The 22,607-nt window shown below is 46.4% G+C and overlaps 1 protein-coding gene across 1 annotated transcript; it reads left to right on the forward strand.

Annotated features, from left to right (window-relative positions):
- Positions 1-1,331: 1,331 nt before the first annotated feature.
- Positions 1,332-18,892, forward strand: TRIM47 (tripartite motif containing 47). Its single transcript, XM_018561534.1, has 7 exons — positions 1,332-1,895; positions 9,048-9,262; positions 14,631-14,742; positions 14,937-15,113; positions 16,604-16,721; positions 18,112-18,210; positions 18,306-18,892. The coding sequence occupies exons 1-7, from the start codon at positions 1,479-1,481 to the stop codon at positions 18,890-18,892; spliced, it is 1,725 nt and encodes a 574-aa protein (XP_018417036.1). The 5' UTR covers positions 1,332-1,478.
- The last annotated feature ends 3,715 nt before the right edge of the window (positions 18,893-22,607 follow it).

Consider the following 22,607-nt stretch of genomic DNA (forward strand, 5'->3'; position numbering starts at 1 on the left):
GTGGGGGTATTTGGGTCTTACAGGACCATTGGTTAAGGTGGGGGTATTTGGGTCTTACAGGACCATTGGTTAAGGTGGGGGTATTTGGGTCTTACAGGACCATTGGTTAAGGTGGGGGTATTTGGGTCTTACAGGACCATTGGTTAAGGTGGGGGTATTTGGGTCTTACAGGACCATTGGTTAAGGTGGGGGTATTTGGGTCTTACAGGACCATTGGTTAAGGTGGGGGTATTTGGGTCTTACAGGACCATTGGTTAAGGTGGGGGTATTTGGGTCTTACAGGACCATTGGTTAAGGTGGGGGTATTTGGGTCTTACAGGACCATTGGTTAAGGTGGGGGTATTTGGGTCTTACAGGACCATTGGTTAAGGTGGGGGTATTTGGGTCTTACAGGACCATTGGTTAAGGTGGGGGTATTTGGGTCTTACAGGACCATTGGTTAAGGTGGGGGTATTTGGGTCTTACAGGACCATTGGTTAAGGTGGGGGTATTTGGGTCTTACAGGACCATTGGTTAAGGTGGGGGTATTTGGGTCTTACAGGACCATTGGTTAAGGTGGGGGTATTTGGGTCTTACAGGACCATTGGTTAAGGTGGGGGTATTTGGGTCTTACAGGACCATTGGTTAAGGTGGGGGTATTTGGGTCTTACAGGACCATTGGTTAAGGTGGGGGTATTTGGGTCTTACAGGACCATTGGTTAAGGTGGGGGTATTTGGGTCTTACAGGACCATTGGTTAAGGTGGGGGTATTTGGGTCTTACAGGACCATTGGTTAAGGTGGGGGTATTTGGGTCTTACAGGACCATTGGTTAAGGTGGGGGTATTTGGGTCTTACAGGACCATTGGTTAAGGTGGGGGTATTTGGGTCTTACAGGACCATTGGTTAAGGTGGGGGTATTTGGGTCTTACAGGACCATTGGTTAAGGTGGGGGTATTTGGGTCTTACAGGACCATTGGTTAAGGTGGGGGTATTTGGGTCTTACAGGACCATTGGTTAAGGTGGGGGTATTTGGGTCTTACAGGACCATTGGTTAAGGTGGGGGTATTTGGGTCTTACAGGACCATTGGTTAAGGTGGGGGTATTTGGGTCTTACAGGACCATTGGTTAAGGTGGGGGTATTTGGGTCTTACAGGACCATTGGTTAAGGTGGGGGTATTTGGGTCTTACAGGACCATTGGTTAAGGTGGGGGTATTTGGGTCTTACAGGACCATTGGTTAAGGTGGGTGTATTTGGGTCTTAGAAATGTTTTTCCTAAATAAAATCTATAGATGACCTGGGAGCGGGTGGAGTGGTAAACAATGGTGTTTTTACATGGCTGGAGTTCTGTGCCTTCAAGTGCATCATGAGGTTAACATAGTGACTATCTCTCTGCAGATGCATGCTGTGTAGGAGGGAGATACTCAGAAAAGGACATATCCTGCTATTGTTTCACATCTTCCTGGCCGGCTAAGTGTTTGTATTCCCAAGTATTCAGAGATGGCTACCGTTCCTTTCCTCTGCTCTGAATATTTGTATTGCCCGGTCTGCTTGGACCTTTTCCGAGAACCTGTCACCATCCCTTGTGGGCACACCTTCTGCTTGACATGTATTACCCAGTGCTGGTCTCTGCAGGGCATGCCAGCCTCTTGCCCCCAGTGTCGTTCCTGCTTCCAGCAAGAATCCTCACCAAGACTCTGCAAGAACAGTATACTTTCCCAGATGGTGGATGACTTCTCCAAGGTGCAAGGAGCCAGTGAGAGGATGGCGGCTGTGAATATCCCAGCCAGGAGTGTGGGAACGCCGTTGAAAACTCATTATCACCAAGATGAGCCAGAAGGAAACATTGGAAGAGATGCAAGCATCAAGTTTTCTATATCCAGTAGCAGTTTGGCCCAGGAAAGCAGCAGTACCAAGGTAAGGACATATTGGGTGACCATCAGCTAGAAACGGGAAAACTTGGGCCAGGCCGCACTTAGTACATATCATTCAGGTATGTTTGTATCTAGGACAGACACCACTTCACTAACTTATTCACAAAAACAAAATTATTGTATATTTTTAAATTATTATTAGGCTCCATCGTCTATGCTTACCTGTTACCTTTCCCGACTGTCTCTGGCTCCCGTATTATCTGTTCATTGATCAAGTACAAGCAAGCCACACATGATTAGTTGTTTTAAGTTAGTGAATCAGAAAATACAAGCAGTACATTTTAGATTGCAAGCTCTCAGGGGCAGCCCCCCCCTTACCATCTTGTCTTGAATTGTATTGTAATTGAAATGTCTTCCAAAGTGCTGCGCAAACTGTTGGCGCTATATAAATCTTGTATAATAATAATAATACTTGTTTTAGGTTAGTCACTTAAAAAATATTGAAGGCAGAGGATTGGTGTGAAAGGCTGGAAGCCTAAATATCAGGGGTGGGTAACTCTAGCCCCCCAGCTGTTGTGGAACTACAAATTTCATGAGGCACTGCAAGATCCTCACAGCCACAGGCATGACTCCCAGAGACAGATGCATCATGTAGTTTTACCACAGCTGGAGTTTGCCCACTCCTGCTACATATTGATCTTAGCACAGTTGTTGGTTGATAATGTTGACCCCTATTTAACCCTGTTATCTATTTGTTTTAAAAAAAATGTAAGTAGAACTAAAGCCAAAACTTTTTTTTGGCTTCGGATAGAGTAAGGCTGGTTGTACACCTAAAAAAAAAATTTGTTCAACCCCTGGGCTGAACGAAAAAAATTAAAGCGATTCCTCCATTAACACAAACAGCGTGTGTCGATCGAGGAATCGCCGCTGTTTGCATTGTATTATAACCGGTTAAAGCAGGCAGCGCATTGAGCTGGCACCTGTCAGAATACCCGATCAGAGCGGGCAGCTCATTGAGGTGGCACCTGTCAGAATACCCGATCAGAGCGGGCAGCTCATGGAGCCGGCACCTGTCAGAATACCCAATTCCGAGCGGGCAGCTCATTCAGCCGGCACCTGTCAGAATACGATCAGAACAGGCAGCTCATTGATCCGACACCTGTCAGAATACCCGATCAGAGCGGGCACCTCATTGAGCCGGCACCTGTCAGAATACCCAATTCCGAGCGGGCAGCTCATTGAGCCAGCACCTGTCAGAATACCCAATCAGAGCAGGCAGCTCATTGAGCCGGCACCTGTCAGAATACCCAGTCAGAGCGGGCAGCTCATGGAGCCCACACCTGTCAGAATACCCGATCAGAGCAGGCAGCTCTTTGAACCGGCACCTGTCCGAATACCTGATCAGAGTGGGCAGTTCATGGAGCCGGCACCTGTCAGAATACCCCATCAGAGCAGGCAGCTCTTTGAGCCGGCACCTGTCAGAATACCCGATCACAGCAAGCAGCTCATTGAGTCGGCACCTGTCAGAATACCCGATCAGAGCAGGCAGCTCTTTGAACCGGCACCTGTCAGAATACCTGATCAGAGCGGGCAGCTCATTGAGCCGGCACCTGTCAGAATACATTACCCAATCGGAGCGGGCAGCTCATGGAGCCGGCACCTGTCAGAATACCCGATCAGAGCGGGCACCTCATTGAGCCGACACCTGTCAGAATACCTAATCAGATCGGGCAGCTCATTGAGCCGGCATCTGTCAGAATACCCGATCAGAGCGGGCAGCTCATTGAGCCGGCACCTGTCAGAATACATTACCCAATCAGAGCGGAATTGAGGTGGCACCTGTCAGAATACCCGATCAGAGCGGGCAGCTCATGGAGCCGGCACCTGTCAGAATACCCAATTCCGAGCGGGCAGCTCATTCAGCCGGCACCTGTCAGAATACGATCAGAACAGGCAGCTCATTGATCCGACACCTGTCAGAATACCCGATCAGAGCGGGCACCTCATTGAGCCGACACCTGTCAGAATACCCAATTCCGAGCGGGCAGCTCATTGAGCCAGCACCTGTCAGAATACCCAATCAGAGCAGGCAGCTCATTGAGCCGGCACCTGTCAGAATACCCAGTCAGAGCGGGCAGCTCATGGAGCCCACACCTGTCAGAATACCCGATCAGAGCAGGCAGCTCTTTGAACCGGCACCTGTCCGAATACCTGATCAGAGTGGGCAGTTCATGGAGCCGGCACCTGTCAGAATACCCCATCAGAGCAGGCAGCTCTTTGAGCCGGCACCTGTCAGAATACCCGATCACAGCAAGCAGCTCATTGAGTCGGCACCTGTCAGAATACCCGATCAGAGCAGGCAGCTCTTTGAACCGGCACCTGTCCGAATACCTGATCAGAGTGGGCAGTTCATGGAGCCGGCACCTGTCAGAATACCCCATCAGAGCAGGCAGCTCTTTGAGCCGGCACCTGTCAGAATACCCGATCACAGCAAGCAGCTCATTGAGTCGGCACCTGTCAGAATACCCGATCAGAGCAGGCAGCTCTTTGAACCGGCACCTGTCCGAATACCTGATCAGAGTGGGCAGTTCATGGAGCCGGCACCTGTCAGAATACCCCATCAGAGCAGGCAGCTCTTTGAGCCGGCACCTGTCAGAATACCCGATCAGAGCGGGCACCTCATTGAGCCGGCACCTGTCAGAATACCTAATCAGATCGGGCAGCGCTTTGAGCCGGCATCTGTCAGAATTAGGGCTGCAGCTAACGATTATTTTCATAATCGATTAGTTGGCCGATTATTAAGTTCGATTAATCGGTTAATCGGATTTAAAAAAAAAAGGCTCCAGTGACGGACTACTAGTTTCTATTGCGATTGTAGTCCATCACAGGAGCAAGCTTGGCACGGTGGAAGTAAAAAAAAAAGTGTGGTGTGCAATATAGTACATTATACAGCGGCGCAATGCAGAATACCAGCAGCTATAGAGGAATGCAGCAATAGTACATTATAGTATAATGTACTATTGCTGGGATTTGTAGTCCTCTGTAGCTGGCGTTATTCTGCATTGCACTGTATATAATGTATTATTGCTGGGATCTGATGTATTCCTCTATAGCTGGCGTTATTCTGCATTGCGCTGTATATCATTTATTATCGCTGGGATTTGTAGTCCTCTACAAGAATAACCGATCAGAGCGGGCAGCTCATTGAGCCGGCACCTGTCAGAATACATTACCCAATCAGAGCGGGCAGCTCATGGAGCCGGCACCTGTCAGAATACCCGATCAGAGCGGGCACCTCATTGAGCCAGCACCTGTCAGAATACCTAATCAGATCGGGCAGCTCATGGAGCCGGCATCTGTCAGAATACCCGATCACAGCAGGCAGCTCATTGAGTCGGCACCTGTCAGAATACCTAATCAGAGCAGGCAGCTCATTGAGTCGGCACCTGTCAGAATACCCGATCAGAGCAGGCAGCTCATTGGCTGCCTGCGCAGATCTTTCGAAGATTTTCCAGCGGCTCCTTTGATCAGCTGATCGAGGAACGCCGGCTGAAAGGGAGCCGACAGCCCCACACACTGTGCGAATTTCGTCTGGTACATTAGAAACCGGCTGAAATTTGCACAGTGTATGGCCAGCCTTAGGGAGGGTTATAACACCTGTCAGCTTTCTTTGCCGCCTGTGTCACATTAGGGAGATTTCCCTTTAATTCCTGTCCGATAGCCACAACAAGTGAAAGTGAAGGAAATCCCTGGTGGTCAGCAGGGTCCCCATAACTAGTGTCCCCAATGGAAGATTTCTGTATTCCTCTTTTGATGACAACCCAACATTTTCAGTGTTAACAGTATGCAAGACAGATAGAGAGGGTGAATCTCCTTAAAGGAGACACAGACAGCAAAAAAAACTGACAGGGATTCTAATCCCTCTCCACTCTATCCAAAACTAAAAGAAAGGTCTTGGCTTCAGTTGCCCCTCAAATGTATTTTTAAATAGAACCTCAATCTGTCTTTGTATTAGCCTCCTATATTCTCTGGGCATCTGTATTCAGACTGTAAAAGGAAGCAGCAGCACTGTTAACCAATCAGGCTGTGCTACATCGCACAGAGCTGTGAACCTACCAAAAGAAACTTGCTGATTGGAGGAGAGAGCACAGAAATGATCTCACCAATGGACTGCCGATCCCCTGTGATCCAGTCATAGCCATGGCCAAGTTATTGCTTTGATTGTAGTTGATAAAAGTATATGTTGAGGACCCGGGTATAGTTTGTGGTATGGGTTAAACAGCGGGCTGTAGAGTAATATAAAGTCTTAGTAGGTAAGACTGGACACAGACATGCATTTCAACTGTGGATTTAGCTGGTTGCCTTCACTTCCACTTGAGTACTTGTCCTCGGTTCCTGATTTCCAGGTACAGCATCAAATGTTATGTTCCTTTAAATACATGTTCCTTGTCTATTATTGATAAACAGTTCACTTCCAAGTCACAGTTTTTTGTCAGGCACAATGTTATAATAAAATAGATATATTTAAATCTAGGAAAAATGTCCCAAGTGGGTTTATGGTACCAGTGATCAATGATTATTTCACATAGACTTTAGCAGCACAGCAGCAGCAATGTGTTCCCGGAAAGGAGGATATTGTTTTTGTCTGTTTGCCTTCTAAGCTCTGTTCCTGTCTCTACAAACAGACATAACTGTACAAGTAAATAAGGGATCGTGTTATCCATTATTATTGTTGGCTGTAATGCTTATTATTGTTTCATTAAAGTATCACTAAAGTCATAAAACAAAAAAATCATGTCATTTTAACATCTCTCCCCCTGTATCCATTTAGTCCCCATAAATACTTTTGAATAGATGCTGAGAACTACATTCACACACACGTCTTGTATACCTGTGTCCACATTTCATTCTCCCTCCCTACCACCTCATATTGTGATCACACATGCAGAAGCACTATGCTCAGAAATTAGTAAACTGTTTGTTTTTTTCACAACTCCCTCATAGTACCACACCTCCTCCTTAATGCCCCGCCCACATCCCTCCTGTGCCAGCTTCTCTAACAGTCTGGAGCCCAACTGCATGTGACATGGCATCGTGGGAGATCCCAGACCCAGATTGAAATGACCTGGAAGCACGAAAAAACAGCAGAAGCTGGTACTCAGAAGGGAATGCAAAATTTCTAAAAGTAAAATACTATTTTGGAGCATGATAACAAAACCTTTATATTTATTCCACAATGCTTGTTCTGAATACCTCATGTGATGCTGGTGCCTTCAGATCTCCTTTATCTGTTTTGTGACGAGAGGTCATTAATGCCCCCATGTCTAGATTAAATTTAAGGGTGTCATTATCCATTGGTTAACATGAAAATGCAGTGAAAGGAATTTATCAAACGTGGAGCAGACAAAATCTGGAGCAGCTGTGCATGGCAACCAATCAGCTTCTATCTCTCATTTTCAAATCTTAGCTGAACAGACTGAAGAGAAAAGCTGATTGGTTGCTATAGGCAACTGCTCCAGATTCTTCTGCTCCAGTTTTGATAAATTTCCCCCAGTATGTCCATGGCTAATTTGAATCATCGAATGTTTTTATAAAATCAGTAATGCTCCCATCAAGTGGACTTTCAGCCAGTTTACAAGCCTGCATTCATTTTTTAAAGTCGGTTTTCATGCCAGCAATGCCTCAGTTGCACTGGCAAGCCTGCACATGGCACAAGCAGTTTTTATCTGCTCCAAGCTAAAGGCGTATGAGTGGGGTCTACAGCGCACTGGCTGTCACTCCCTGCGAGCCAGCCTAGCACAGCCCCCCCTAACTTGACAGCTTGTTGTCACTGGCAGCCAGTTACAGGAAGTGATGTGCGGGGTCTTGTTGCAAACCCAGTTCACCCAAGCCCGCTCAAAACAGTGACCCACACCCCTCCTGGCCCAATCAGTGGTGGCCGCTGCGGCAGGGGCATTCCCCACCCCTTTGTGATGTGTAACTGCAGGGCAGGAAATGCGCCTGACGCAACTGATTGGGCCAGGAGGGGCTGTGTTGGTCACAGTTTTACACGGGCATGGGCGAACTCACCAAGTTTAAATCAAGCCCCACCTTATCACTAGTTATAGGGAATAAACACTGTGACGGTCACATGCAGGCTGGGCACTGCAACAGAGTTCCTGTGTAAATTCTGGTTCCGGTTTAAATGCTGAGCGCGAGTCCATGGTCTACTGCTTGCCATACACTAAAGGTGCCCATACACCTTACAATTATCTGCAGATTTTCTGTGGTCAAATGGAAAAAGTGCAACAGATTGGCTCAGGTAGAGATTACTCCATCCACACAGTTAAGGCTTGGTTCACACCTGGGCGTTTTGTAGCGCGTTCGAACGCTCTGCAAAACGCTCAAACACCGAAATCCCATTATTTCCTATGGGTATGGGTCACACCTAAGCGTATTACAGGCCGTATGAACGTGCTACAAAACGCCCTACGCCCTACGCCCAAAGAAGTACAGGAGCTTCTTTGGGGCCAAATGGTCGCGCACGTCCACTGGGATACAGCCAAGTCGCCCTCGGAAACGCGCGTTTGACGCGCGCTTTTTTAACCGCAAATCGCGGTAAAAACGTGCGTCACGAAACGCGCGACAAATGCGCATATTCGATACGCCTAGGTGTGAACCCAGCAGTGTAGATGGAGGAATCTGTTGCACCTTTTCCATCTGACCACAGAAAATCTGCAGATAATTGTAAGGTGTATGGCCAGCTTGATAGGGGGAATTTATCAAAACCGGAGCATCTGTGCACGGCAATCAATCACCTTCTTTCTTTCATTTTCAAATCTTATCTGAACAAACTGATAAGAGAAGCTGATTGGTTGCTGTGGGCAAATGCTCCAAATTTTCTCTGCTCCAGTTTGTATAAATTCCTCTCTGTATGTGTTTTTACCCCCCCATGGGCTGAATATCCCATTCTCGGATTGGATGCAGCCGAGAATTTTTGTACGGACTCCTTCACCAAAAGTTGATTAAAAAAATTGCCGGCCGGGCCACCTACAGCTTCAGTTTCATCCAATTCACAGATTGGCTAAAATTCAGGCAGTGTATGGCCAACTTAACTTTTTGTCTTACTTTGATTTTTTTCAATTGTAAGCATATCTCGTTTCCTTTAACCCTCCCTTACCTAGATTTACCCTTACCCACCCCATCCTCACCCCAGGTGTATACTTACCAGGCTAAACCTGTATACTTAATAGGAAGCCCACAGGAATCCTCAGCACCTCTGGCCACAATCTTCTTTGATCAGCTGTTACGCCTGGAGACAGAGAGGTTGCCCACTCTGTGTCAGTACACCAAAACCAATGACGAGGACTGGGATGAACTGTCACCCTACTCTGCTAACATTTACTTTTTTACTGTATGGACCCAGAATGAGTAAATTGTAATTATGCTGTAAATATTTCACCAACAAAAACAGCCAAAATGTGAACAACAACATTGAAGCACAGGTCTGGAATCTTCTATTATACGCACAGACCTTTTACTGACAATAATTAAAATGATGTCAGAGTGTTTGTGCGTCACCCCTTTTAGCCCTCTTGCCATAGACCATATTCTATGCTGGCTGTGCTAAAACCAATTCCTGTTGACTGTTATGCAGTTTCCTGCATTCAAAACACGTCAAGTAATCGCATTTGTCGTGAATGATCCCTAAGCACAGGAATCATATATTGGACTTTGCCTCTGGCAATGGTACATTGTAGCACAATCAGAAGTGGTGGCTGCATAAGGACCTTAGAATCCACAGTGACAAATTGCACAAAGGGCAACAGTGAGATGGTCTAGGTCAGTGGTGGCGAACCTTGGCACTCCAGCTGTTTTGGAACTACAAGTTCCATGAGGCATTGCAAGGCCCTGACAGCCACAGACATAACTCCCAGAGGCAGATGCATGTTGGGATTTGTAGTTTTGGCACAGCTGGAGTGCCAAGGTTTGCCACCACTGGTCTAGGTTATATGCTGCCTGTTCAGTCTTAGTTTATGTCTCGTTCAACCCCCCTCTGCCAATCCCTGCACTGGCTTCCAATATTTTGAAGGATAAAATTCAAAGTATTAACAACCAGGGGCATCCCGAGGCTGGGTGACACCCGGAGCGGTTACCGAGTGTCACCCTGCCGACGCGCCACTGCGCGTGCTCGTGACGTCACCACACACGCGCGGCACTCTTCTGATACCTGCCGGCGGCCATCTTGGTGATGGACCCCGGCAGAGAGAGGAGGGGACATTCACCCTCTCTCTCCTGATACTGTTGGGAGTTCGGTCCATGACCGAGCGCCCGACTTTTCAGAGGGGGGTGACACCAAAATGACGAGTCATTGTGTCACCCGGGTGCGGGCCGCACCCCCCTTGTGACGCCACTGTTTTTTTTAAATTGACAATTTTTATTTTGAAGGTTACATATAGAAAATACAAAACTTATGACATCATTTGAGGTATCCAGCGCGGTCGACATTTAGCTAAAGACAATTATACATACTCTGTTGTATTGTTCAAGTAAAGCGTAGAAGGTAGGATAATCCCATCTGCCAATCTACCCTATGGTATATCATACTTATACAGCAAATAACATTTCGTACTAGCTGTTCTTATCCAAACCGTGCTATCTGGCACATTCCTTTCAGTTATGATGTCTCAACAATTAACCAAACATCTTTATAAAATTGCTAAAACATAGCAGAGAAAAAAGAGAAGAAAAGAGAGTGAATGTAGGTAAATAAGTATCTTCCAGGTCAGCAATTTATATGGACTTCATAAGCAACCCATACCAGGGCCAGTCTCCAGGTTTGATCCGCGCATCTCCCTCTATCCGGGTCCATGTCCCCCCTTCGTCTACTCCTCTCAAACCCTTCAGCTCAAGCTCACCTCATAGGCATCCCACTGCCTCCATATCCCTTTATGGGCCTCAACTGCGTTATTTAATCGTGCTGTCAGGTATTCCATTACCTGTACGTCTTTGATTCTGGCGAATAGATCTAATCTAGACGGAGGGAGCTTTCTTTTCCATTGCAGTGAAATGAGACAGCGGGCAGCCGTGAGGATATGTGCTATCAATTTCCTATTAGCCTTTGAGAGGTCTGGAAAGGGCAATCCCAAGAGGTAGTGTATAGGATGGTCCGAGAGTGGTTGGCCCACTATCTGTACCAACATGCGCCTGACCTCCTTCCAATAGGGTTGAATGCTAGGGCATGTCCAGAAGATGTGGAACAGGGTGCCTCTAGAACCTTAACACCTCCAGCAATTTGGGGATAGCTTTGGGTTAAGTGTATGGAGAAAGTCCGGTGTATGGTACCAATGGTACATTATTTTATATTGGTTTTCTCTGTAAACCGAGCAGATTGAGGACTTTGCTGCCATACTCCATATGCGTTCCCATTGCTGGGGATGCATGCAAAAATGGCCAACTAAGCCTGTCAAAAGCTTTTTCGGCGTCCAAACTGATTAACAGCGCTTCCTGCTTTTCCCTATTGACGCCACTGTTAACCACTTACAAAGCCATCCACAACTCTGCCCCCGGATATATCTCTCGGACTTGTCTCAAAGTATCACCCTAACCGTCGTCTCCGCTCCTCCAAAGACCTCCTGCTTTCCAGCTTCCTCATCAACTCCTCCCATGCTCGCCTCCTGGACTTCTCTAGAGTCTCTCCCATCCTCTGGAACTCTTTACCCCAACCTGTCCGTCTATCTCCCACTCTGACTGCCTTTAGGCGATCCCTAAAAACTAATCTCTTCAGGGAAGCCGATCCCACCTCAACCTAACCACTGAACCATCACGTTCTCAAACACTTCATCCCCACACAGCTACCTCCTCATGTATTACTTCCTCCTCCCTTTTAGATTGTAAGCCCTCAGGGGCAGGGCCCTTCTTACCACCCTGTCTTGAATTGTATTGTGATTGTAATGTCTTCCTTATATTGTAAAGCGCTGCGCAAACTGTTGGTGCTATATAAATCCTGTATAATAATAATAATATTTTAGAGCGCGTTAGCCAAATGCAGTATATGTTGTGTAGTTTCTGACTGGACACCTATATACTGTATATATATATATACTTTAAGATAATTGTTATTAGAATTTGCAGTTCACGACTTTAATCAACAGTTACAAAACAAAACAAGCCAATAAGGCAACACAAAGGAGAGAAGAGAGAAATAAGCAGACGCAATGCAGTCACACCGATACACTATAGATATAGACAACATTGGATAGTAAAACATATAACAGAATACCATAATAATACACTTTCTACAAAAGAAGGGTCATGAAGCAATACAATAATAGGTGATGTCTAGTCAGAACACAGAAGGGGCCATTCGGAACAGCAGTATGGGTTTAAGGATAGAAGAAGAATTAATAATCAAATCAGGAGGAGACTTTTCCTATGGTATCCCGGGCCAGGTCACTATCTGCAGGGAGTTTGCATGTTCTCCCTGTGCTTGCGTGGGTTTCCTCCGGGTACTCCGGTTTCCTCCCACACTCCAAAGACACACTGGTAGGTTAATTAGCTCCTCTCTAAGTTGGCCCTCTAGGTGTGCACGTGAGATAAGGACCTTAGATTGTAAGCTCCTTGAGGGTAGGGACTGATGTGAATGTGCAACTATGTAAAGTGACTAACCACTGAACCATCACGTTCTCAAACAATTCATCCCCACACAGCTACCTCCTCATGTATTACTTCCTCCTCCCTTTTAGATTGTAAGCCCTCAGGGGCAGGGCCCTTCTTACCACCCTGTCTTGAATTGTATTGTGATTGTAATGTCTTCCTTATATTGTAAAGCGCTGCGCAAACTGTTGGTGCTATATAAATCCTGTATAATAATAATAATATTTTAGAGCGCGTTAGCCAAATGCAGTATATGTTGTGTAGTTTCTGACTGGACACCTATATACTGTATATATATATATACTTTAAGATAATTGTTATTAGAATTTGCAGTTCACGACTTTAATCAACAGTTACAAAAAAACACAAGCCAATAAGGCAACACAAAGGAGAGAAGAGAGAAATAAGCAGACGCAATGCAGTCACACCGATACACTATAGATATAGACAACATTGGATAGTAAAACATATAACAGAATACCATAATAATACACTTTCTACAAAAGAAGGGTCATGAAGCAATACAATAATAGGTGATGTCTAGTCAGAACACAGAAGGGGCCATTCGGAACAGCAGTATGGGTTTAAGGATAGAAGAAGAATTAATAATCAAATCAGGAGGAGACTTTTCCTATGGTATCCCGGGCCAGGTCACTATCTGCAGGGAGTTTGCATGTTCTCCCTGTGCTTGCGTGGGTTTCCTCCGGGTACTCCGGTTTCCTCCCACACTCCAAAGACACACTGGTAGGTTAATTAGCTCCTCTCTAAGTTGGCCCTCTAGGTGTGCACGTGAGATAAGGACCTTAGATTGTAAGCTCCTTGAGGGTAGGGACTGATGTGAATGTGCAACTATGTAAAGTGCTGCGTAAATTGTCGGCGCTCTATAAATACCTGAAATAAAATAAAATAAATATGAGGTGGATACCCACAGACCCCAAATTTTATCAAAGAGAGCAGAGTGACCTCTATTGTCATACGTTCATTTGACCAAAGGAAGCATGGAATTAAGTTGACATTTCCACATATCAAGGGAACGGGGGCCCGGCTGAGGTGATTTCCATGATAGGAGGACACCTATGTATTTACTTTCTACACACAGGGTTACACTAATACTTTTTGTTTATTAGAAAAACAACAAATGAATCCTTCCAGATTTGCAATCCTTATGTCATATTACATTAGATTTAGTGTTACAGAGGAAGACTGTGACCTCAATGGTCTATTCTTTCTCCTTTTCTTGTTTGTTTTAATGTAGTACCTTAAAAATAACTGTTAGGAAGTATTGCTACAAAGCGGCATGTTTTGACAAGGCTGTAAATAATGAACGCATGCCAATATAAACAGCAGTAGGACCTGAGGGATTAGGACATGTTGGTTTTGTTGTATGGAGGCCACATCATTTACAGGATATATTTAAAAATACAGTAAAGTTCCGTTAAGGTGGACCTTTAATGGAGAACTATGGGGTTAGGGCTTTTCCCCATAGTTCTCCTTAGGGTAACGGAAGGACACAAACTAGCGTCCTCCCGTCACCCTAAGCTCAGTATACCGCGAGCTACAGCTCGCGGTATACTGAGACGCCGCAGCCGGAGTGGATCCCGACATCGATGTCGAGTTCCGCCCTGCTGCGTGACTGACAGCTGGTTCTGCCTATCTAGAGGCAAAGCCAGCTGTACGCGCCCCCTCGCCCGTCAGCGCTGGCGGGGAGGGGGGAATCCAGCCCCTCCCCTGTCACGGCAGAGAGCCGTGACAGGATCGAGAGGTGAGCAAACGCCGGTATATGTTCGCTCACCTCCCGATCTACTGAGCCGACCTGTGACAGTCTCATTGTCACAGGTCGGCTAGAACTATGAGGTGAGTGAAAAGCACTCACCTCATAGTTCTCTTTTAAGTCTATATAACATGTCACAATATACAACAGCTGTAATTATAATTCTACAAAAAAACGTCATCTTTTATCATTTAAAACCAGTCCTGGAGCTCCAATCAGGTGACTTTCCCTAGGCTGAGAAGATGTCCTCTGTCTGTTGCAGGCAGGAGGAAGCATTTCCTTAGTCTCGCCAAGCGGTCACACTGCAAGCTTGTAACAAGTCTTTGGGATGTAAGGCTGCAGCAGGGGACACCTGACTGTTTTATCTCTTAGCCACCATCCTCAAGAAGATGGTGGCACTGGCAAACGTGTGGACAATGATGGTGAAGGCCTTCTGGAGAGAAGAGAAGATGTAGGCATTGTCAGAGAAATGACTGTGATCTCCGTGTGGTGTTACTCTTACACATTACTAGGCATGCATGCACTTAACTTGATATATCTTATGTAGGGTCTGCTTTCATCCTCAAGTCCAGGGATGGTGGAGTGACAGCCTCATATTTTTCAGAGGTCATTTATCTGTATGTATTCTATATGCATACTTTTAATATTCACATACTCATAACTGGCATTTTCTAACAGGTTTCGGGAGCCAAGAAGATAGTGAGTCAGGGGCTGGCTGACATTGTAAGGATCCTACAGGCCTCAGGTTTGCGGCTGATGAAGATGATGGATCAGGCTCAGTGCCAGATGCTGAAGAACACAGGAAGTCATGAGCTGGAAGGACTCTCCATATCAGTGTCACAACTAGCCCAAGTTGTTCCAGATCAGCTACAGGATCAATTACAGGTGATCACTATATATGATCTAGTATGTGCATTTCCAGTAACCTTCATTTTGCTATTGAGCATGCACCTTCGTGATGTTACTGACTATGCTGTATGTACCCTAGTTTATTTTAATCTTAGTGCCGATGCATCTTGTCACAATTGACCATTTTCTGCCTAAATATTGCAATGATTGGCTATTTGTTGCCCGTGTCATAAAGGCAATCTCAGTGAAAAGCGAATCCTTCCTCCTACCCCTCCCTCCTTCCCTCCTCTAGTAGATTGCTGGCAAAAATTCCCCAAAAACCCTGTGGAAGTGCCCATTTTACTTACTGCAGGTGATCCTCCAGTACTGAGCCTTCTCTCTCCCTTTGTTTACATATCGCAGGCTCCTTCTTTACGTGTCACAGTGCCTGTGTGATGTGAACATTATCAATAGGTCGTCCAGCAGCAGGGTCTTCTCAGGATCTACAAGAGGAGTGATGTCATTGCAAGGGCTGGTGTGGGACCATCTGCTGCACTGCAGATTAGAGGGATGGGGGTCATATTTTGCCCATTTGTTGTCCATGTATTACAATAGCTGGCTGTGTGTCATATATGATGGCCCATTTGCAGCTCATGTAGTCAGGACTGCCATTTGTTTGCCCAGATATTGTCAAGTCAACCTTGTTTAAGGGTTCATTCAGACAGGCGTGCCCATCCGTACAGCGTGCGCGCCTGTAAAATGACCTGATCCTGACAGGTGTTGCGTGTGCCTGCATTTGGACACACACTGTCTGCATCAGTGGGGGCACCCAGACTCTCACGGATGTGCAGGTTCGGGTGTGTGTGTGTGATTGCGTGTAATTGCATGCAGCCGCGTCCTCCCATAGGGAAGAACAGACTGCTGCACACAATTACATCCTTCCGGGATTGTTTTTTTTTTTAATGGATGTGCACACCCGTCTGAATGAGCCCTTACAGGTACACAAATCTACAGGTATAAATGGGCTCAGAAAAGGAGGATAAGTAGTTTTCCTGGGGTCTGTGACCTCATCAAACACAGACTCCATGATGAGGGATGCGCAGAAAGTGGCCCCTTGAGGCTGCCTAGAACTTGGCTAAACCCTGCATGGCAAAGCGCTCCAGGCAACTTCAACCTCCAGTATATTGTGGCCTTACAGTTTCAGGTTTCTCGAAGGCTGGTGCTTCTGGGAGTACATTACTTGCAGTGTCAGAAGTGACAACAGTACTACTCGCTCTACCATCAGAAAGTAAATACACATGTGGGGAGTCAGGCACTGAGCCCCAAGAATGGATCTGTGCAGATCCTGCTGCCTATATTGTTACATCATGGGCTTATGGGGTACCACAGCATCTACACAAGCAATGCAAATAATGGGTGTGTCTAGTAATTGAGGTGGCATCATGTTGCTGCACTAAAGGGCAATGAGCAGTGCCCTCATAACTGACGCATTTCAAGTCTCCATTTTTGCATTTCAGGAAGAGCAGCTCGGAGTTCAGGATACACAGTGGAATGGACTTTATGCAGCTGTTACTAAATTTAAAGAGTGTTTACAGGAGGTGTGTGCAGACCACATGGGGAGGCTGGTACAACAAGGTAAGTCATGTCGTTGCACACAGTCCTATGACTACGGACTCGGGGTAAACAGTACAAAAGAATGGTATTGTGCAAGGGGGCTTCATCAAGAATATAGTACAGTAGAGTGAATCAAACTAAAAATCAGTTAGAAAAAAAAACTAAAAACCCTGAAATGAAACTTACAAAGGATAATACAGGAAATCATGGTGAGCTGTTTGTATTTACTGTTATTGGTAGAGGGGCGCAAACACCACAACTGGAAAAGACACAAATCAATTCAGCTCTGTGATACTGTTTGTCAAAAAAGCATAGACATGCATGCAAACGCACTGGACCGCACCTGAAAGCCCATTTTAGGCCAGGTCCACACCATTTTCCAGGATGAGATCTGGACCAGATCTGGAACGCAGTGCATTGCTTTTTTGCCATGATTTTGCCGCGTTCCGGAGCATTTATTTTTTTCCACTTAAAATGGGCTTTCAGGTGCGATACAGTGCATTCGCATGCGTTTGTATGCATTTTTATGCGTCCTAGTGCATCCCAAACCAGAGAAAATGAGACCAGCATTATTTTTTCTGTCTTTACCAAAACGGTCTGTGTTGGTGTGAACAGAGCCCAGGAATACCATAGGGATACATTGGGATGCTTTTTTGGTCCGGGAACAGACTGTTATGGTCTGGACATGATCCGGACATGGTGTGAACAAGCCCTTAGACCTTAAAAAAAAATGTGTGCTGCAACCCACCAAGACATCAGATTTTAAATAAACATATCGTTCCATTATAAAAACACATGTAAAACATCAGTTTAAAAAACATTTTTAAAAAACTAAAAACCCTGAAATGAAACTTACAAAGGATAATACAGGAAATCATGGTGAGCTGTTTGTATTTACTGTTATTGGTAGAGGGGCGCAAACACCACAACTGGAAAAGACACAAATCAATTCAGCTCTGTGATCAATAATACATCTTTATAGGCAAGCAATGCAAGTACTTGAATTTGAACTGGTATCCGCCATTTGCAGTCTGTGTATAGCAGAGCTGGAGTGTGAGAAGAAGCAGCACAAGGAACCAGTCAGTACATATGTGCTGGTAGGAAGAGAAAGCAGAATGAGATAAACTCATCACTATGCTGCTTCTCCTTTCGCTGTCCAGTCACAGGCTGGGGGGCAGGTTTGGGATAACCTGGACTCAGAGGAAGAGGGTTGTATGATGGTGGCTATATGAGTGAGAAAAAGTACTGGGAGGGAAATCTCTGGATTGGAAGCTGAATTTTGCAGCAACATTTGGTTTTGTTTTTCAATCTTTTAATGGGCAGTTTCTTTTTATCTGGAGTACTGCTTCTAACATTCGTGTCGTAGCCACTAGTTTCCTTGCTTCAATATAACTTTTCCGTTGTCTTACAGTGTGGACTACACGGAGCAGCTACCCCATATCACCACCTAAACTGTGGGGAATCTCCTTGCAGCCTCTGACCCCACGGACACGAGCCGAGTTCCTTCAGTGTAAGATATTTCCTCTTTATATTTGACGTCTAAACATGACCTTTGCTCACCCATCTGCGTACATTTCACTGACTGTTATCCATTGTTGTGTTTAGATCTCCGAGAAGTCAGCTTGGACCCGGAAACTGCCCATCACAACTTATGTCTGACGCAAGGAAACCGCCGAGTTCTGTGCAAGCTGCAGCCTCAGGCTTACTTAGACCACCCCGGGCGCTTTAACCATTACACCCAAGTACTCGGCATGGAGCCGATGGGCCATGGGAGGCATTACTGGGAGGTCCACCTGTCTGGAAATCGAGTAAGCTTAGGTGTGGCCTATCATAACATCTATCGCAAAGGTCACCAAAGCTACTGCCTGGCTGGCAGGAATTCAAAGTCTTGGTGCCTGGAATGGAGCAGCAGCCGCTGTTACGCATGGCACGATGGTCAGAGAATTTTAGTAGCCACAGGACTGCAGGAGAAACTTGGCGTATTTCTGGACTGGGATGGGGGTAGTCTGTCCTTCCATGAGGTATCAGATGATATGCCTCTTCTTCACCAGTTCCATGCTTCCTTCATCCAACCATTATATCCCATATTTTATGTCAGCTGGAACTCTATCATGTCCATTGGGGAAGCGATGCCAACTCACCACAGTACCCACAACAGACATTTCCAAAGGCAGATGTCTGCAGAATTCTGACCTGATTGCAGGGCTAATGGATTCCTCTTCTCCAAAGTACATGTTAGAGGGTAACGTTCTACTATTCTTACACATATGATATTGACTGAGGCAGGGCAGCAAAATAACACACCCTGGGGGGAATTTATCACAACTAGAGCAGACAAAATCTGGAGCAGTCGCCCATAGCAACCAATAAGCTTCTCTCTGTAGTTTGTTCAGGTAAGAGTTGAACATGAGAGAGAAGCTGATTGGTTGCCATGCACAGCTGCTCCAGTTTTGATAAATCCCCCTCCTTGAGTTTAATATTTATTACCTTTCTTGTCCTTGTGCATGCTATCAAAGGGACTTTCTCATTTGCTCATGCAGAGCAAAGTATAGGGGTCACTTAGCCCCACCCCAGCAGCAAAAACTCTCATTTCCCAGTGCTGCACCAGTCAGCCACCACAACTGGGAAAAGAACTGTTGGAACTTACACAGGGATATGGACTCCTCCTATGTAACACTGCTGGGCTAAGCATAAGGCACCAGCACTGTCACATGACTGAGTCACATGCTTACCTATACCTGGAAATGTCGGGTATATTACTTTACTCCTGGAGCAGCAGTAGATTGAAGAAAAGGAGAGCGAGCCTGTGGAGGGGTGGAGTTAAAGCAGATCTCCGGGCACACATTTGATTAACTCTTGCAGTGGGGCACTCCCGCACTGAAAGGATTTAGGGCTTGTTTGTGTCTAGGGAGGAACAAAGTTACAGTATACTCACCTGATCCTCGGAGCCGACTGGCTCTTAGACTGGTCCCTTCTGCCTCACTCCTACTCTGCTGCAGTGGGCTAAGGTCTCTGAGTCATCACGTTCCATACACAGTGTATAGGATGTGACAAGGCTGAGGGACATACCATCGCTGCAGTGGTGGAGGAGACAGGCACCCAGCCAGCTGGCTCCCGAGGATTGGGTGAGTGTAACTTTGTTTCTAACCTAGACACAAATGAGCACTTAACCCTTGCAGTCCAGGGGTAGCCCCACTGCAAGGGTTAATAAATATTGTGCTGCTTTAAGTGACCCTTTTACTCTGAATAGGCAACGGGAGAGGTCACTTTAACCAGTCCATTCTGCCTTTCGGAAAATCTATACATTGTGTCATGTCAGCATTTCATGTAGACAGTCTGAGAGAGAAGAATCAAAGGCAGAATGTTCTAACACTCGCTCTTCCTCCAGGTCCAACCTGTTTACACAGCATTGTAACTTTGTATTTGTAATATGTGTATTTTATTCATGTGGGTGATTCTAGTACAGGCAGAATACACACTCCATGTGATGGACATACAATGTGGGTGATTCTAGTACAGGCAGAATACACACTCCATGTGATGGACATACAATGTGGGTGACATTTTGTATAAATTGCAGGCTGTAAGTATTTGGCCTTTCCCTTTCTTTACAGTACAAGGCATGTGTTCACCATTTACTAACAATGAGAACGTGTTCTGAAATATTCTCTGATTTTTTATAGAAGAAACAGACAGTATAGAAGTCAATGTTGTGCTACAAAGCAGGAAGGGAAACGTTAAAGGGGAACTCCAAGCAAGCATCTATATACACTGGTGACATAACGATACGGACTGTGTTATCTGACAAGGGATCGGTATTGTGATCTACACACAGCTGACATCTCACGCCTAAAGCATTTTCTGACTACTGACGCTGGGCCATTTTCACTCCTGATGACCATCAGGGGCGGGACATGTTTATTTTCTGATAGGCGGGACATGTTTATAGGCGGGACATGTTTCTTTTCTGACAGGTGGAGCATGTTTATTTTCTAATAGGTGGGGCATTTGTATTTTCTAATAGGCGGGGCATTTGTATTTTCAATTAGGCGTGGCATTTGTATGTTCTGATAGGCGTGGCATTTGTATGTTCTGATAGGCGTGGCATTTGTATTTTCAATCAGGCAGGGCATTTTTATTTTATAAGAGGCTGGGCATTATTTTCTACTACATTCGTACAAGACATTTTTCCTTCCACATACCAGTGTCACAGGGTATTTTTGTCCCATTAACCAATGATGTTGGGCATTTGTCCTCCCACTGACCACCACCAGCTTACCAGTGACTCCAGCCATTATTCCTTCCATTCCTTCCAATTGTCCAGGACATGTTTTCTCACACTGACCGCCAACACCAGAGAATTGTTTCCTACCCGCTGATTAGCAATTTAAGGGGCACCATGGTACATAATGCTAATCACTGCACTCTGTACATTGTGTTGTATGTTACATACTCCTGACCCCTGCATACTATACAGTATGACGTACATTACATTGTCCTGACTGAGGCATTCTGTAAGCTGTGCTGTATATTACATATTCCTGATGAAAGTTATATTGTCACAACAGTTGTGGGTTGCTAAGAAGCCGCAAAAGTGTTTTGATAAGGTTTTTCTCCAAGGTAGACTCAGACAGACAATCATTTGTAATGCAACTGTTGAAAAAAATTAGGTTCTGAGGTTTATGTACATCTGTAGAACTCAGGGCTGGACTGGCCATTGGGCATAGCAAGCACTTGCCCGGTGGGCCAGGCCGGGCAGAACTCAATCATCCTTATGTGTTCGGCCCTGCTGAGCCCAGCCCACTATGGCCAATGGCCTGCTCTGTGCTCACTGGAGTTCTCAGATTGGCCAGGCAGAGCCGACACAGAGCGGAGCCTCCTCAACCCCATTACCAGCGGACATTAGACCACCGCCCGGACCGAGCAGGGAGGACTGTGTGGGACACCATGCTGTGCTGAGGGGGGACACAGGGGCCAGACTGAGGGGGGGCACAGGGGCCAGACTGAGGGAATGCGTGGACCAGACTAAGGGGGGACACAGGGGCCAGAATGAGGAGACGCATGGACCAGAATGAGGGGACACAGGGACCAGAATGAGGGGACACAGGGACCGGACTAGGGGAGACACAGGGGCCAGAATGAGGAGACGCATGGACCAGAATGAGGGGACACAGGGACCAGAATGAGGGGACACAGGGACCGGACTAGGGGAGACACAGGGGCCAGATTGAGGAGACGCTTGGACCAGAATGAGGGGGAGACACAGGCCAAATTGAGGCAACAATTTGGCCAGACTGAGGGGACACATGGGCCAGAATGAGGGAACACATGGACCAGACTGAGGGGAGACATGGGCCAGAATGAGGGAACACGTGGACCAGACTGAAGGGAGACATGGGCCAGACTGAGGGGACACATGGACCAGACTGAGGGGAGACACGAACCAAATTGAGGGGACGTGTGGACCAGACTAAGAAGGGACACGGGACAGGCTGAGGGGACACATGGACCAGACTGAGGGGACACATGGGTCAGAATGAGGGAACACGTGGACCAGACTGAAGGGAGACATGGGCCAGACTGAGGGGACACATGGACCAGACTGAGGGGAGACACGAACCAAATTGAGGGGACGTGTGGACCAGACTAAGAAGGGACACGGGACAGGCTGAGGGGACACATGGACCAGACTGAGGGGACACATGGGTCAGAATGAGGGAACACGTGGACCAGACTGAAGGGAGACATGGGCCAGACTGAGGGGACACATGGACCAGACTGAGGGGAGACACGAACCAAATTGAGGGGACGTGTGGACCAGACTAAGAAGGGACATGGGCCAGAATGAGGGGACACATGGACCAGACTGAGGGGACACATGGACCAGACTTATGCTATGCAGAGTGT

This window comes from Nanorana parkeri, unplaced genomic scaffold (genome assembly GCF_000935625.1).
Source record: "Nanorana parkeri isolate BGI_ZX_2015 unplaced genomic scaffold, ASM93562v1 scaffold529, whole genome shotgun sequence".
Lineage (NCBI taxonomy): Eukaryota > Metazoa > Chordata > Amphibia > Anura > Dicroglossidae > Nanorana > Nanorana parkeri.

Bases quoted from the DNA above. Each gene is read 5' to 3' on its own strand.
- TRIM47 (XM_018561534.1), top strand. From the start codon at position 1,479: ATGGCTACCGTTCCTTTCCTCTGCTCTGAATATTTGTATTGCCCGGTC. The intron at 9,263-14,630 runs GTAAATTGTAAT...TTTATCTCTTAG, and splicing joins ACTGTATGGACCCAGAATGA to CCACCATCCTCAAGAAGATG. The intron at 18,211-18,305 runs GTAAGATATTTC...TGTTGTGTTTAG, and splicing joins ACGAGCCGAGTTCCTTCAGT to ATCTCCGAGAAGTCAGCTTG.